The 16,989-nt window shown below is 34.8% G+C and overlaps 1 protein-coding gene across 8 annotated transcripts in view; it reads right to left on the reverse strand.

Annotated features, from left to right (window-relative positions):
* Positions 1-16,989, reverse strand: part of CASK (calcium/calmodulin dependent serine protein kinase) — a 435,002-nt gene that overhangs the window by 32,126 nt on the left and 385,887 nt on the right. For 2 of the 8 annotated variants that reach the window (XM_058291528.1, XM_058291527.1), the window contains exons 16-20: positions 9,876-9,961; positions 8,740-8,808; positions 5,810-5,878; positions 4,355-4,390; positions 2,494-2,690 (exon numbers count right to left, since the gene is read on the reverse strand). In XM_058291528.1, coding sequence (XP_058147511.1) covers positions 2,494-2,690; positions 4,355-4,390; positions 5,810-5,878; positions 8,740-8,808; positions 9,876-9,961 — 457 coding nt within the window. The remainder of the gene's footprint in view (positions 1-2,493; positions 2,691-4,354; positions 4,391-5,809; positions 5,879-8,739; positions 8,809-9,875; positions 9,962-16,989) is intronic. The other 6 variants (XM_058291532.1, XM_058291530.2, XM_058291535.1 and 3 more) reach the window with 3 other exon arrangements.

Genomic DNA, 16,989 nt, shown 5'->3' on the forward strand with positions numbered 1-16,989 from the left:
TTGTTGTTATTCCAGAAGTTCCTTTTGGATCCTTTTCAAATCTGCTATCTATGTCATTTTTTAAAGTGTCTTGTCCCCTGATGATATTTTTAAAGCTTATTATCTGTTTTTTTAAAACCTGGTAAGCATAGTTGCTTTAAACATTTTGTCTCCTAACTGCAGTATCTGAAGCAGGTATTGGTTTGTTTCTGCTGCCATTTCTGTAGGGTCTCGTTCATGTTACCTTGTTTCCTTGTGTGCTTCAAATCAATTGCAGGGCTTGAGTTTCCCTGGTTGAACCATGCTAAAGGTACCTGGGTGATCAGTGCCACACCTTTTTTCAGGAGAAGTTTGTTCTCCCTTTACATTTTTTTAGTTTTTGAGGAGGTACTGGGGATTGAATCCAGGACTTTATACATGGGAAGCAGGTGCTCAACCACTGAGCAACATATGCTTCCCAATGAGAGTTGGTTTTTTCATTTGTTTGCTTGTTTAGTATTTAGGAAGTACTGGGAATCAAACTTGGGATCTTCTACGTGGGAAGCAGGTGCTCAACCACTTGAGCTACATCTGCTCCCCTCCCTTTACTTTTGTCTTTTGCTCTGCTCAGTGACAAGGCAGGCTTTTCTACAGTCCCCTGGTATTGAAGAACAGCAAGAGCATTTTTAATCTGTTTGTTTTTAACTAGCGGTACAGCCTTTTGCAATCCTAATGATGTGAAGAGGGTCTCCTAAAAGATTCCCCAACTTGTAGAGGCCTTGAGTCTTAGTATCGGTCCTCTGGTACAGAAATGTAAAGCAGTAATAGCAAATGTCCTTACGGCAAAGTGGGCCAATTTGGTACTCTGACATTCTGGTTATTGCTCTGATTAAAGGCTTTCATGTAAAATTGGTCACTGAGACCCTCAGTACCTTTTCAGTAATTCAATGCTTTTAAGGTATTTTTTTTTCTTTAAAAAAGCATTTTCTGCAGCACTTTTCATTTTTTTCAGTAGGAGGATTGATCCAAATAACCTAGTCTACTATTATGGGAAACAGGAAGCAAATCTGTTCTTTCTACTAATATTTCTCAGGATTCATTCAATAGAATCAGAATTCTAGGTATCAGTTAAACATGATTTATATAGACAATCTGACTAGGGAGACAAGGTCTGGAATCTACAAAATTATTTTCAATAAAGTGCTTGTAGTTATATGACAACATTAAAAAATACATTTTGTAAAATGTAACCAGTAATAACATAACAACATCATCATCAAAACAACTTAGAAACCACTTTCTTCCTGCTTATGTTTTAACTTTTTTTTGAAAGACAATGCAAGATGGAAGGGTTCTACTTCCTCTCTTTGGGCCTATGTTTCCTTATGTGTACAATGATGACATCAGCTTTAACATTTTAAATTTAACAATATCTTTGGGAAACATTGGGTAGCTAAAAGAGGTAATTGAACAAAAGAGATTAACTAAGAAATTCCTTATTTAGTGAGGAAAAAAAATGGGTGAAAAGGCAATTATAAAGGTCCACGGCCTCAGTATCACTGGTCTCTTTCAGCTATGCTCTAGTACTTTTGGGGAAATTGGCACAATGTCTAATGGTTACTTTTTGTCACGTGAAACAAAACTCAGACATAAAGTTATTTCTTTCGCACCAGATTTCTGGTATACTGCCAAACCACCCATACTAAGGTAAAACAATAAAAAAAATTTAAAACACAGTTCAATTAAGCAAACTGCAACAATAATAAAAGAAATATTTTTACCAAAATATATAGTAATCCATGACTCCTAATCAATATCTTCTCTCAGTTAAAAACAGTGCCTGTGGAGCGGGTGTAGCTCAGTGGTTGAGCACCTTCTTTCCATGTATGAGGTCCCGGGTTCAATCCCAGGCACAAAACAAACAAAAACACACAATGCCTAAAAATCCTGTCTGACTTTAACCTTACTTTCAAAGTTTAAACTTTCTAACATAAAGTTTTTAAAGAGCTGGCAAGGCAGAGAAGAAAGATTCTGTGTTTTCCTCTGAACAGTGAAACATGTTTCATCTTCAAATACCCTGAGTGACATTAAATCACTACATTTGAGTTTTTTTGCTAGTGATGGAGTGGGATGCAGGTGGTGAGAGCATGGGAAAGAGTAAGGTAAGGGTATACTTAAAAAAAACTGTAATACTAAAAGAATTGAAACAGCCTATAGGAGTGGAGTGTTCTTTTCACAGCTCTGCTACAAGTCTGATGTGACCAGGGCTCAGTAACTCAGCTTCTCTCTAGGCCTCCCTTTCCTTAGATGTAAACAAGAAACTGTGTGATGGTCCTTTTAAAGTACTAACTCAAAGGATCTCACTAATTGCTGAGAATTTAGAATTCTTGAATGACTACTTTGAATTTTGTTTGGCTAGAAAAGTAAGGAATATATGCAGAGAGATTTTACAAAATAAAATTTTTTCAAAAAATTGAAAACGTATGGGTAGGGCTTCATTTTATAATAACAAAAAATGAAACAACAAAAACATACCATTCCTGAAGTTCAGGAGAAGGAATGAGACCTGCAGTTCCATTTTTGGAATTTTCCAGTTTACCCTGCCACCAATTGTGATCATCCTTACTAATAATCTGGATAATGTCACCAACTCTGAATCGAATGCCAGCTTCTTTGCAGGGGATGAGGTCATCCTTGGCTGGATCATATTCAAATTGTGCTCTTACATAGATCTATAAAACAGGAGTGTGTAAGAAAGGATGCCACAGTGATGTGAAAGAAAACAGTTCTAATTTTCTACTAACCACACACCAACACTTACAATATGAACAGGACAGATGATGAAAGCAAAAATGATGCATGGAAACACAACGCAAAAAACTTCTACCACTAGAAATGACATACTACGTTTGATGTGTAAAGGTTCAAAACTGCTGTTTTTATTTAAAAGGAACACAAGATACATGTTTAATAAAAGTAAAGACCATTTCTGCTTTTACTATATACAGACTAGGCCTATAAATACAGAGAAATATGCTTACCATTTTAAAACCTGTACATATTTAGTCGATGTTATGGATATGTTGTCATGACTATGTGGGCAGCTTTTAAGCCATAAATATTAGCATTCAGGGTAGGTTTTAACCCTAAAGCAGCACATGATATGAAAACAGCAAGAACTCTGGGATGGCATCTTGCTATAAATGCCTACATGACAACTGGCAGTTTCTACACACTAATGATAAACTTAAACGTAACAGTTTTCTAAAGTGTTTTTTATAGTTTTATTTTTTAAAGGACTTAGGCTTTATGTTTAGTATTTTATTCCTCTGAGAGAAGAAAAATGAATTTGAATCCTAACTTTGCCAATATAATACTCAAAATCAGCACAGAGCTTCAAGATATGTATAGTTTAAGGCTCTCAGTTTTATGATATATGAATTTACTTAAAAAATACATAAAAGAAAACAGATTAGTATATAAGGGGCTACCATATGGCAGCATTTTATGAATTACTGGATTTCTAAATGCTTTAATAAGGTACTAGATATTTAATGTTGCAATTATGCAAGTCTTAAGACTTGTGCATGAATTCTATCAAGTGTTAATTTATACAAATATTAACTCAAAAAAATCTGTTATTTCTTAACAATACATTTCAAGAAAAGATCCCTTAAAAATCCTCTCTCTTGAAATTAAATTTGAATATTAATGTTTAAGTCACTGTAAAACCAACCTGAAGGCTTTGGAACCATTGCATGATTTTTCTGTTTAAGTTTATTTTCAGAAATCCAGCCTATAAAATTAACAAGTCTCTGCATTTATATCTAAAATCCATTCTTTTAAAGTGCTGGCAATTTGAAAGTTACTTGCTAGTGTTAGACAGCACTTAACTTCATATTTGAAGTAACACAGGCACTTTAGGATGCAAAGCTGGGATATTTATGCTTTTTCTTATTTTTCATTGTAAATGCCTTTTAGAAATGTATATACGAATATGAACTTAAGATAAAAGCTTTCAAATTTCAGAAAATTATTGTTTAAAAATGTTCATCAGTATGCACTTTTTAGTTGTTCTTAGAATTCTAGGAATTTTTTAACCTTTTAATTTTTTTTCCACCCCAGAGGCAGGCCCATAAGAGCTCCAAAGACTGAATTCTTAACCATCAACACAGAATTATCAGGTTGAAATTACAATAACCATCACAGCCATAAAGATGCGAGGGTCTTTATAGAGAATTAGTCATGTATAATGTGTTAAAATGAAATGATTCAAGCTCTGAACGCTCAAATGTTATGGTCCAAAATGCAGACATTATGGGATGGAAAGGGTTAATAAAGGATTGGCTATTAGCAGCTCAGTTTAGAGAAGTTTCTATAGAGGATATCTATTCACCTGTCGTCCTTTTGGTTGGGTAGTTGATGGCAAGTCCTGTAGAATAAAGCCAACCCAGGAGAAAAATTTTCATTTACTTTTCAAGAGTACAAGGTAATTTGTGTGTTCTGTTAAAATATGCTTTAAAAAATGAGCTAGATTTAAGTTGTAAAGAGATAATATACATTATTTCATTTCTCAGAAATGTTGAGTAATCAAAAAATCAAACCCAGGCCATTTAGCAGCAAGCTGAAGAAAGCAGGTAAGTTTAAGCAGAGAGAAAATGTGTTCTTAAGAAACAACTCAGCATCTTCAACACAAAAGCCACTGCAAGTGAAATAGCCTATTAAAAAAAAACCCAATAAACTGAAATAGAACCGTTGTCCTTTTCAACTTAGTCACTCTAACCTTTTAGATTTTGAAAAATTCAAAGGCTATATGGATTTTCATCACCTTAAAAGTATTAAATGTTAACTATCATAAATGAATTCCTTTGGTAGCCTATTTTAATGTTCAAAAGAAAGAGAAAATTTTCTTCACTAATTTCTTTTACTGATAGACTATCATTGTTTTGGAGATATTTCTAAATTATTCAAGATTTTACCTGATAAAAAAGTTAATATATATATTTTAAAGGCAAATTAATAGCCAGAAAAAAAAGTGATACTACTGTGTTATTAGGATTCTCAATAATTTTAACTGGCTAATAAACAGCAGTACCAGCAACTTAGAGAACATTTTGTTACCCCAGAATATTACAAACCTGTACCTATAAATGCTTCTATTTGTACAAATAAATAAAAAAGTTTCTTATATATTGCAAAATGGATTGTTCTGGAAAAAAAAAATTCCCAGTTCAAATAAAATATAAAGTACTTTGTGTTAAAGATGTGATAACAGCGTGGCTTAAGTGCAGTTTGAAGCCAGTTCCTTTTGCTTTTCATATCCAGGCAAGGCTTATAATTCACAAAATTATGTGCACGTACCACAATAACAGAGGGCACACCAATTCGTAAACTTAGATAGCGGAAACTAAGGTATGTTGCTGACATCACTCAGATTAGAAAACTACAAAGCCCGAGAATACCCAAATACCTGCTCTGAAAAATCCTTATATTGTTTTACTGTTATCAAATTAAAAGATATTTAGAAATTTAAACAAATTTCCATTTATATCCTTTGCAAAAGTTTGAGCAAAGTAATAAATACTAGTGGGGTGGCATAGAAATATTTTTAGAATGACCAGAGCAGGCTTGAACTAACATTTCTTCAAACTTAACTAATGAAAGGGGTTTTTAATAAAAGGAAAATGCTGAAAAAGTTTTTTTTTCAGGAGTAAACTGCAGGGTAGCTGTAGTAGCCTTTTATATCGGCAGAAGACAATATTTCCACTGAACACATGTAACTAGAACACTTATGGTAGGTGAGCACCAACAAAATTTTCACACTTTTACTGTGTGGAGCTAGAGTTCTTACCGAAACAGAATTGTTAGTGCTGCTATGACCATTAGCTGGGGACTGTCTGGAAGTGGAAGGGGAATCTCTCTGAAATAAGACACAAGGTTCATTAACACAGAACACCAGCACAGAAACACAGATATATTCACATCAACAGTTACAACCACAGTCTGACAACCATTTCCTTTGAGGTTTTAGCTGTAAAGGTGTCACACTGACTTATTTGCATGATTTCACAGAAGTATGAAACAAATTTTACAGTTTGAAGAGTCATATATTCTATGTGATGATAAATCATTAATGACAATTCATTAACCATTTCTCTCCTGTGTCCAACACTCTAAAACCTTTGCTTTCTTTAAATGAGACCCAGAAGAGTGACTTGATATTAAAATCCTATCAAATACTATAAAACAAAAAATATTACTATAAAATTATTGTCCTGATGATCCCAACTGCCTAATTTTTATTAAAAATTTATTTTGAAAGGATTTAACAATTTTTAGGTATCTCAGTATTGAGAATTACTGCATGATTCAATGTGAAGTGAAATGAAGCTAAAAATCAAAAAGACTTCTTATGCTGTAATCACCTTGGAATTTTCTAAGAAAAATATTACTAATAAGGATAAAAGACAGGTAGATATACACCAGAGAAGAAACCTTTATTCTTTAAATCATTTTAGCAGATTGAATAAAACAATAATCTCAGGCCTATAAAAAATATTACACATCTGGCAAAGATCTGAGCAGCAACAGCTATTCTCTCTATATCTGCTCTACTCAATTGTATTCTCTATACTATTTAGCACACTCAGAATTCTTTCCAGACTGTATTCCCTGATTGTCCAAATTAACTTTAACAATAAGAACAAGGAGAAGAAAATGAGTATTTAAAATTTTCTTTTGGTTTAATAGAGTCCTTTTAAGCTTTTGAAAGTATATGTCTGCTCAAAAGATAGAAAGTTTTTTCTTCATTTAAAGAAAATTTCTGGAACTCATAAGGCAAAAAATAATGGGATCCCTTACAGCAGCATTTTCAAACTTTACTGAGCAGACTGATCTCCATATGCCACCCCCAGACACTCAATTCAGTAGGGGCAGAGTGGCGCCCAGTCACTCTTTTGCCAAGTGACTGAAGATGCTGATACAGGTAGCCAGAGAGCCTTTCTTTGGGAAGTATTGCCCTGGGTGGGAAGAGTCCCAACCACAGGCTTGAATTCTGCCAGAGCACAGGAAGGTCAAAAAGGCTGCGGGTAGGGCAAGGAAGGGAGGTATCATTATTATTATTTTTCTATTATTCAAAGGTAAGGAAAGTAAAGGGGGGCAGGGGTCTTCTTACTCAAGAGCATAGAATTTACATGTATAATATTGGTCTCATCTCAAAACTAGTTCAACCACTTTAAAAGCAAAAGAGAAACTTATGTTATATTAATAAGTAAAAGTACCTTCTGGTTAGTTAGCCACAAAATAAAAAATTTCTTCAAAGAAAGGATATGAAGAACATCTATGATTTTAGAATATTATAATTGTTTACATTAAATGTGTGTGCCATACTCTCTTATTCCCAGCAAGGGCTGTTTACAAAACAAATTTCAATACTCTGAACCATGGAGCAGAAGCAGTTCCGCATTTTCTTTTACTGTAGAGTACTAATTGAAGTTCCATAAAAAGCCACTAAATGGCGCTCAAGACCCGATGTAACAGAAACCCCAATTGTCATGGGCCACTAAAAATAAACTTGACAAAACAACAAAATTCTCAAAGGGAAAAAAAGTATGAAGTCTCTTATTTTTCTTGTGAAATTTATAGTATTACTAGAGTTGGTAAGAAGCACTATAATTTCTCCCTCAAGTTCTCCTAAGTACAAATTCAATTTTCTAGATAACCTCCAATAAGGTACTTATCAGTCTTAAAAATTAATTTTAGAAATGTTCTCATCAAATGCAATGAATATACCACACTAATGAAAGAAGTTGTCAAAATGGGAGGAGTACGGGTTGTGGGGAGTGGGGTATATGGGAATCTCTTATATTTTTTTAATGTAACATTTTATGTGATCTATGTATCTTCAAAAAAAGATAATAAAAAATGGAAAAAAATTAACTTCAGGAAATGTGTACTTTATATTGATGTACACCTACTTGGAAGATGCACATAAAAGAACAAATTTCAATAAATAGTACTCAAGCTGAATGTGCAACGTGCAATGACCAAAGAATGGTACCATTTATATTTCCAAACATAAAAAGGAGAGACTTTGGAATCTTACTAAATAATCAATACAAAACTGAATAATATAGGTTGAAAAAGGTCCAATTTCTATAGAATAAACTTATTGTAAGAAAGAAACCTGGTGTTGTATCATTTTAGAAAATTTACTTTTTTACAAATCACATAACACTCCAAATTTAAACAATTTCACAAAAGGCTGCAAAGCCTATTTTCCTCTAGGAAAGTAAAGTTTCTAGTTCATCACAGACCTTAACATTCAACTAGAGAGAATTTTAACAGTTATTGGAACAATTCTATCTTAACAGGAATAGATCACTTCTCAGATTCTTAGAAAGAAGAACTATCTATGTGATTTCTTAACAAGAGGGAAGTGAACATATTATACTTCCTGGAAATATTATTGCAATTACAGTCTTTATGTTTTTTCCCCTCAGACTCCATCTTTTCTTTATTAAGCCATTATTTGTAGCTTTTCTATATTTTACTTAGATTTTAGCCTGCAAAAAGTTAAAGTGCTGAGGAGATCCACATGGAAGCAGGGCTGAGTAGGTGGATGGGACCTACTCTGTTCCGTTATCTTTGTTGTAAAATTGGTGTGCAGTGATCTAACAGCACAGGCAGAAACAATTTCCCAGAAAGCAAAAACATTCAGCCATCAGCAGACAGTTAGTTAAGAACTCAGAAGAGATGGGGGTGGTTTGTTAGAGTCATTACCTCACAGGATGAAGACTGAGTGCGGTAACTTGGCACAATCTTGAAGGTAATACTCCCCCGCATTTCCCTCTGGAGAAAAAAAAGAGAGCTGTCTTACAAACAAATGCTGTACACAAAAACACAAAAGAAACCATTCAAAACATGTGGGACAATTAGTGCAAGCCATTTGAGAGCACAAAGCCCTAACATGAAACCTAGCTAGAAAGAGGGAGTGCTCACATTTACATTAGAGGAAGTTCCTGGGAAAAGCACTGCAAAGTCAAGGTTCTTCTTATAGCAATGGTCTAACACAGCTTCAATGGCTACCCCTTTATAGACATGAGTACAGAAAACTCAGTATGACATGCCTTTCAAAAGTGAGTATAAATTGAACCAGAACAACAGAATAAGTAATTACATAAAAATTACATTTAGTATGCTACATTATGATGGTGTACTCTACACAATTTACTTTGAACACTTTTGGCTTCCCTTTTTATTGTAGTGAATCTGTAGTGCTTAGTTCATACTTAAATAGATATTCCTAACAAGGGAGGCTGCTACGTTGCAGTGGAAAGAGGGACCAGAGGTTCAAAGCATGTTCCTCTGCTCATTGTGCCAATGAACATAGGCAAGGGCTTGTCATTCTGTTTTTCTTAAATTCAAAGCCCAATTTGAAGACAGATTTTGGATATGTATGGTCCCAAATGGCCTGGTCTACTATATCTTTCCTCCCCTGTGTGCTGCAGAGAACTTTAATACAGCTGGCTATGACTCAGCTAAACAGGAAAGAGGTTTCTGATATTGCTGACGGCAGTACAGTCGAGGTCAGTGAGAAATTCCTTCACATGTACACACAACTGGAAAGGTTTTCCTTAAAAATCTGCTTGATAAGAAACAAGAGAAAAAGAATGAAAGAAGAGTATTAAAGTCCAAACTGGTAAAGATGGGAAAAAGGTTTCCAAACCCTATTGAATATAAACATTTTCCTAGTTGTTAGCTTTCATGAATGTTGTATAAGTACAAGTCCACATAAATAATAGTATCAGAAATATACCGATTATAAAACAAAACTCCTTATTTGTACATTAAAAAACAAGCCAACCAACTGAAAATCAATCTTAGAAAAATAAAAAGGAAAACTTTCATTTACTTACAAGCATTTTTTGCAGCTGTTCCACTGTCTGGTTAGCTACACTGATACCATTGATTTCTCGAATTTCATCACCAACATGAAGGGTACCTAAGAAATTACATAAAATGATAAACATGAAAAGATATACACTTTTATAATAACAAAATCCAAAGGGAGCAATGTAAATAATTAAAGAAATTTGAAGGTCAGCATTTCAGAAACATGTACAAATTTGGTTGCAGCAGAATTATTTAACACATATAATAAACTCAGCTAAACAGATAATCTATACGTGGAAGGCATGGTTTGGAAGGATGGTAGTGGAGATCTGTTTATTTTTCTGAGAGGCAGTGTGTATTGTGGTTTAAAAACATGGCTTCTGGATCCACACTGTCTGGGTTTAGATCCCAGCTTTATCAGTTAATAGCTTCAAGACCTTAAGTAAGTGACTGAAACTCTCCATGACTCAGTTTCCACATTTGTAAAATGGAGATGAAAACAGTACCCATCTTATACATATCTCTTAGAATTATTTTGAAAATTAAACGAGTTTCACATATATAAAGGGCTTAGAACTGTTCTTGGCACAAAGTAAGCATTCTGTGTTTGCTGCTATTATTATTATTTCCCAAATATGATACACAGGCTGTACACTAAAATTGTATTAAACATAATTTAATCTTTTAATTAGGCATTTTAGAGTCCTATAATACTTCAGGTGGGAAAAGTGATAGAGAATGAACGTCTAGAGTGTAGTTTAAATTTTTGCTTCCTTTTAAATAAATTGTATACATGTTTACATACTGACCTGACATTGTTAGGATGAGCTCGCAGTATTGTGGGTGGAAAATACAGAATCATCTTTTTCAGACTGAGAAGCTAAAGCCCAGAGGTATAATGTGTCTAAACATGAAGTCTGAACCTGAATCAGATCAAATCAAGTCTCTAGATATAACTACAGTTTAAAGGAAATGAAGGGACCAGAGAAAATATTAAACAACCAGACATGGATCTAATCAGCAAAGACAAGAATGCAGTAAGCTCTACAGGACAAATGACTGGATTTCTTCAACAAATTACAAGAGGGGAAAAAAAGAGTGAGGTGGACCTATAGATAAAAGAGACTTAAGAGACATATCAAGTAAGTGCAATGTCTGCAAATGTCTGCATTTTGTTTGGAGAGCAATTCAAGCAAACCAACTGTAAAGAAAAATTACGAGACAGTCAAAGAAATTTGAATACTAAATGGATATCAGAAGATATGGAATTGTTGTTACTCTTACAGGTAAGATATTGGCATTGTGGTTATGTTTATGAAGAGTCCTTATCTTTCAGAGGTATATACTAAAATATTTATTAATAAATTGATAAAGTGCCTGGATTTGCTGTAAAATAATCCATTTGGGGGGTGTAGGGCAAATACAGATGAAACTAGTGTGGCCATGAGGTAATCACAACATTGTTCTATTTTCTGTATGTTTCAAATGTAGTAAAATAGAAAATAAAACAAAAATTTGGGAACTTTTGCTGTTGGACATGACTGATTAGGTACTCAAAGACTTTCTCAAAACTATATCCTGCCTAAGGCACATCTCTTGAATTGTTGTTACTGGTCTCACAAAAGGAGTGCAAATCTCCCACATCTATGCCCCCCTTCCCCCAATGAACTCTGGGCCCTGGATCCAAAGTGATGGCAAAACGAGGATGGTGCGAACTAACGGGGAGGGTGAGTGCCATAGTAGCAATGCCTGCTATCCAGATTCTGTTCCTTGGATCAGTAGCATGTTAGAGTAGCTGAGCCATAGGGAGCCAAGACCCTCAATGGCACTAAAGTCCCAGAACAGTAGCACTCTGTGGCAACTGATAAAACAAGGAACAAACCCTTTGTGGAGGAGAGTGTTCTTAGTTTAGGCCTACAGGACTTTCACTGATTAGAATAAGCAATAAGCTCACAATCAGAGACCACAAAACACACAATAAAGCAAGCCACTATGTATGAGAGTCATCAAAAAAAGCACAAAGAGAAAAACAGATTTAGACCCTCAAGGATCGCAGATACTAGAATGGTGAGATACAGGATATAAAACAGGTATGTTAAATATTAGGAACTATAAAGGACTCAACTGCAAGGATGAGCATGCAACAAGACTACCAGGATTGAAGAGACAGGTCTAAAAATGAAAAAAAAAAAAAAAACACAACCAAACGAATAGTACTTCTAGAAAAGAAAATTTTAATTAGGGATATAACCCAATGAATGGATGGATGGAACAGGAGTTCAGATATGGCTGAAGAGAGTTTCTGTGAACTGATAAATTACATGGACTGCAGATCAGAGAAAGAAGGAAATAAGGAAAATAGGAAAAATTTATTAAAAGATATGGAAGGAGTATCTAACGTACATCTAACCAGAGTTCAGAAGGTGAGAACACCGAAAAGAGAAGAGGCAATATTTGAAGAAATGGTGGCTTCAAATTATTTTGAACTGATGAAAACATGAATACACAGATCCAGGAAGAATAATGTACATCAAATAAAAAGGAATCCATGGTGAGAGGTAGTTAAACTGCAGACCAGCAAAGACAAAGAGATCTAGAGAGAAAGGAGAGATCACCTACAAAGGAATGACAATTGTAGTGAAATCAGACTTCTCAATATCAAACAATGGACTCCAAAAGACTAAAGAATTATAACCCTTCAACTTAAAATTGTTCTTGCAGCAAAAGTAATCTTCAAGATGGAGGTTGAAATAAAATATTTACAGATAAACAAGATCTGAAAGAGTTTACCACCAAGAGATAGGCATGAAAAGAAATTTTAAAGGATGTACTTCAGGGAGAAGGAAAATACTCCCTTCTAAAGGATGATCTAAAATGCAAGAATGGTGAGCAAATAAAATTATAAATATTTAGGTAAATCCAAGCAAAAATTGGCATATAAAATAACAGCAATTTGAAATTTGTGGATTTCAAACAGAACAGAACTGAAATACCAGGCAATAATAACATATTGAATTCTGGAGGAGTATGATCAAATTTAAAGTGTTCCAAAGTCTTTGCACTGTTTGGGAGCAAGCCAAAGAAGATACAACCCTAGGTACTGGTGCTCCTGAGGGCTATGAAGACATACAGGTTCTATGGTCATGGCAGCTGGTTCTGGATGGAGTTCAAGTGCCTTGTCATTGGGCCCTATTTTGGAGTTTGTGTTCCTGAGTGTGATGGAGTTGGACTCAGATGTGAGCTTTCTACACATGCCTCTTCTGTCACTTTTACTGAACCTGTGGCTGGCACTGGGGTTGGTGTATACCCAGGAGACTTCAATCTCTGGACTGGCCATGTGCTAGCTGGGCCCTTAGTCTCAGCAGAGTTGCAGCTCCTACTCTCCTGTTTGTTGGACTTGTACAGGTCAGGTAACAGGGAGGTGAAGATGGTTAACCATGACACCAGGGAACCGAGAGTACCTACAACTCCAAGCAGGAGAATTGCATCCATCAACCATTTGGGATATAAGCCCCCTCTCAATATAGAGGTGGAGTGGACATCACGAACCCAGGATACACAGGATAGAGGAATAAAATATTGATTAGAGTGAACTTACTGGTATTCTTTTATAGAACTATTGTGACTAGTAATGGAAGAAACTGTAGCATTAATCTGGAGAAAGTGGCCACGGTAGTTGCTGAGGGCAGAAGAGATGAGATGTGGGGCATTTTCAGGACTTGGAGTTGTCCTAAATGATATTGCAGGGACAGATGCTGGACATTATATATCCAGTCATAACCCACTGAATGGACTGGGGGAGAGTATAAAGTACAAAGTAAACTATAATCCATGTGGTGCAGCAGTGCTCCAAAATGTATTCACCAAATGCAATGAATGTGCCACAATGATGAAAGAGGTTGTTGATGTGGGAGAAGTGGGGGGTGGGTGGTGGGGTATGTGGGAACCTTTTATATTTTTTAATGTAACATTTTTTGGGATCTATGTATCTTAAAAAAAAGACAATTTAATAAAAAAAATTAAAAATTAAAAAAAGATACTGTTTAACTTTAATATACATAAAGGTAAATATATACAATAAAATTTCAAGCTAATCACTAAAAGAATAGAAAAAGTGCTGAAATTATAAACAAAAAGGGGGAAAAATGGAATCCAAAAAATGAACAAAAAATTTAAAAATGGAATAAATATAAATAAAAAAGCAAGATGGTAGAAATCATTACAATAAATATAAATGGACTAACCTTGCCTGATAAGAGATCATCAGAGTGCATTAAAAAACAAAATATCCAGCTTTGGATATGTTTGCAAGAGATACACTGAAAACATACAGACATGGAATGGTTGGAAATAAAAGGATGGAAGAAGACATGCTAGCAAATACTACAATAAAGCTGGAAAGCTATGTTAATGTTAGATAAAGTAGGGCTTAAATAGAAAGTATTATTAAGAATTAAATTGGTCACCAGCTACTAGTATGCACCTAATAAAACAACTTCAAATATATTAGGCCAAAATAAGAGATCTACAGGTAGACACTGATCTACCATGTAATGGGATATTTCAACATCTTTCTCAATTATTGATAGGTCAAACAGACCAAAAATTAGTCAAGATATAGAAGATTTAAATAAAAAAACCTAATAATCCCAAGTCAATCATATCAAGAACTCTGCATCCAACACTTAAAGAATAAACAGTGTTCTTAGGTATACACGGACCATTTACAAAAATGATTAAACTACTGTATCATAAAGCCAGTCTCAACAAACCTCAAAGAGATGGCTGGTGTTAGACCACATTCTCTGACCAGAATGCAATTAAGTTAAAAGTAAATTATAAGAAGATATAGTGACAATGCCCTTATATTTGGTATGTAAAGAACTTCTGATTAACTTATGGGTAGATGAAAAATATAGTGGCAAATAAATAAGACTTAGAACTGAATTGTAATAAAAACACTACATATCAAAACTGGTGGGCTATAGATCAAAAAGTACAGGAAGATTTTAGCCTTGAATGCAGAAAAGAAGAAAGGCTGAAACTTAATTAACTTAGTGTCTCAATTGAGAGTAGAAGGTAAGAGATAATAAAGATCAGGCAGAAATCAAGGAAATAGACAATAAAAATACAGTAGAATGAATTCAAACAAACCTTTGCCAAGGTTGAGCAAGAAAAAGGCACAAATAAAGAATATTAGAATGAACAAGAGGACATAATCAGAGAGCTGGAAGAGAATAACAAGGTAAGAGAATACTATGAAAAAGCTTATTGTAGTAATTTTATAAAACTTAGATGAATTAGATTTCTAAGAAAATGTAATTTACTAAAACTCACTCAAGAAACAGAAAGCCTGAATAACCTTATGAAGGTAAAGAAGTTGAAGAGGGAAACGGACTTGGCCCAGTGGTTAGGGCGTCCGTCTACCACATGGGAGGTCCACGGTTCAAACCCCGGACCTCCTTGACCTGTGTGGAGCTGGCCCACGTGCAGTGCTGATGCGCGCAAGGAGTGCCCTGCCATGCAGGGGTGTCCCCGCGTTGGGGAGCCCCACGCGCAAGGAGTGCGCCCGGTAAGGAGAGCTGCCCAGCGCTAAAGAAAGTGCAGCCTGCCCAGGAATGGCGCCGCCCACACTTCCCCGTGCCGCTGATGACAACAGAAGCGGACAGCAGCAAATAGACACACAGAACAGACAACCGGGGGAGGGGGGGAATTAAATAAATAAATAAATCTTTAAAAAAAAAAAAGTTAAAAAAAAAAAAAGAAGTTGAAGAAGTCATTTCTTAAAAAAAAACTTTCCTCAAAAAACAAAAACAAAATACCAGGCCAAGAAAATTTTATAGACAAGGTGCAATGATTCCAACATTATACAAAGCCTTTCTGAGAACTGATGAAGAGGGGAGGCTTTCTAAGTCATTCTATGAGACCAATGTAACTTTGATACTAAAACCAGACAAACACAAGAAAAGAAAATTAACTATAGGCTGGTCTCACTCATAATCAAAACATAAAAATTCTAAACAAAACATTGCACAGAACTGAGCAGTACATAAAAAAGATAAAACACAAATGATTAACCTGGGAAACACAAGGGTGGTTTATCATTAGAAATCTTAACAAGTCATTCACCATATTAATAAATACATTAAAAGAAAAAAATTATCATCTCAGCAGATGGAGAAAAATCATTTGATAAAATTTATAACCCAATCAAAATTAAAAATGCTCAGCAACAAAGAATAAAAGGGAACTTCCTTAACCGTAATAAAATGTATCTACAGTAAACATTATTCTTAAGGGGAAAAACTGGAAAGATCCCTTTTAAAAAACAAGAATAGGACAAGGATGCTCACTATACCACTTCTATCCCAGCCAGTTCAGTAATATAAGAAAAATAAATTGAAGAAATAATGATGTTGTGGCTTTACTGAATTTATAACAAATTATTAAAAAATAACAAAAATCCATACTAGAGTCTAAAACCGAACATCCTCTTATGTGAGTGCTGTATACAGGCAGTATACTAAGACTACAAAGATTTCCCTGAAAGCCTCAATAATATTAGAAAACATCTTGTGTACACAGTGATCATCCTTAAAGAACACAGTAAGACCATAAAATGCTTATAGGATGCTACTTCTCGTCTGGGGGTAAGGAAAGGGGTGGTAAGTACAAAAATAAACCTTATCTCAAAGAAAGGGAGTCTGCCAGGAGAATAATGTTTGGAGCAGCCTTTTAATACTGGTACATATTATAACTCGGTCCTTTTGAATAGGAGCCAAAACCTCCATGTCTTTCCTCTACCTGTTCAAATCCTGACCATCCTCTAGACTTAACTAAATTCCACTTTCTCAAAAAATCCTTCTTTGTCTACTCCAGCCCTTAGCTGAATTCCCTCCTCAGAATGACTGTACTTTCAGTACTAAGAACGTAACATGGATTTGATATTTCTTATTTTACCACTTAAATTTTGTTTTATTATTTATCATCTAACTCTATAATTTCCTAATTTATAAAGAGCACATCTCATTCTCAAATGAATGAGAGAACAATTCTTGAACTGCATTTAACTTTTTATACATAGGTCTTTTCTCCCAGAATGGATGTCTTCCCTCCATCCTAGAGCCTGATGTGATA

Source organism: Dasypus novemcinctus, chromosome X (assembly GCF_030445035.2).
Source record: "Dasypus novemcinctus isolate mDasNov1 chromosome X, mDasNov1.1.hap2, whole genome shotgun sequence".
Taxonomy (NCBI): Eukaryota; Metazoa; Chordata; class Mammalia; order Cingulata; family Dasypodidae; genus Dasypus; species Dasypus novemcinctus.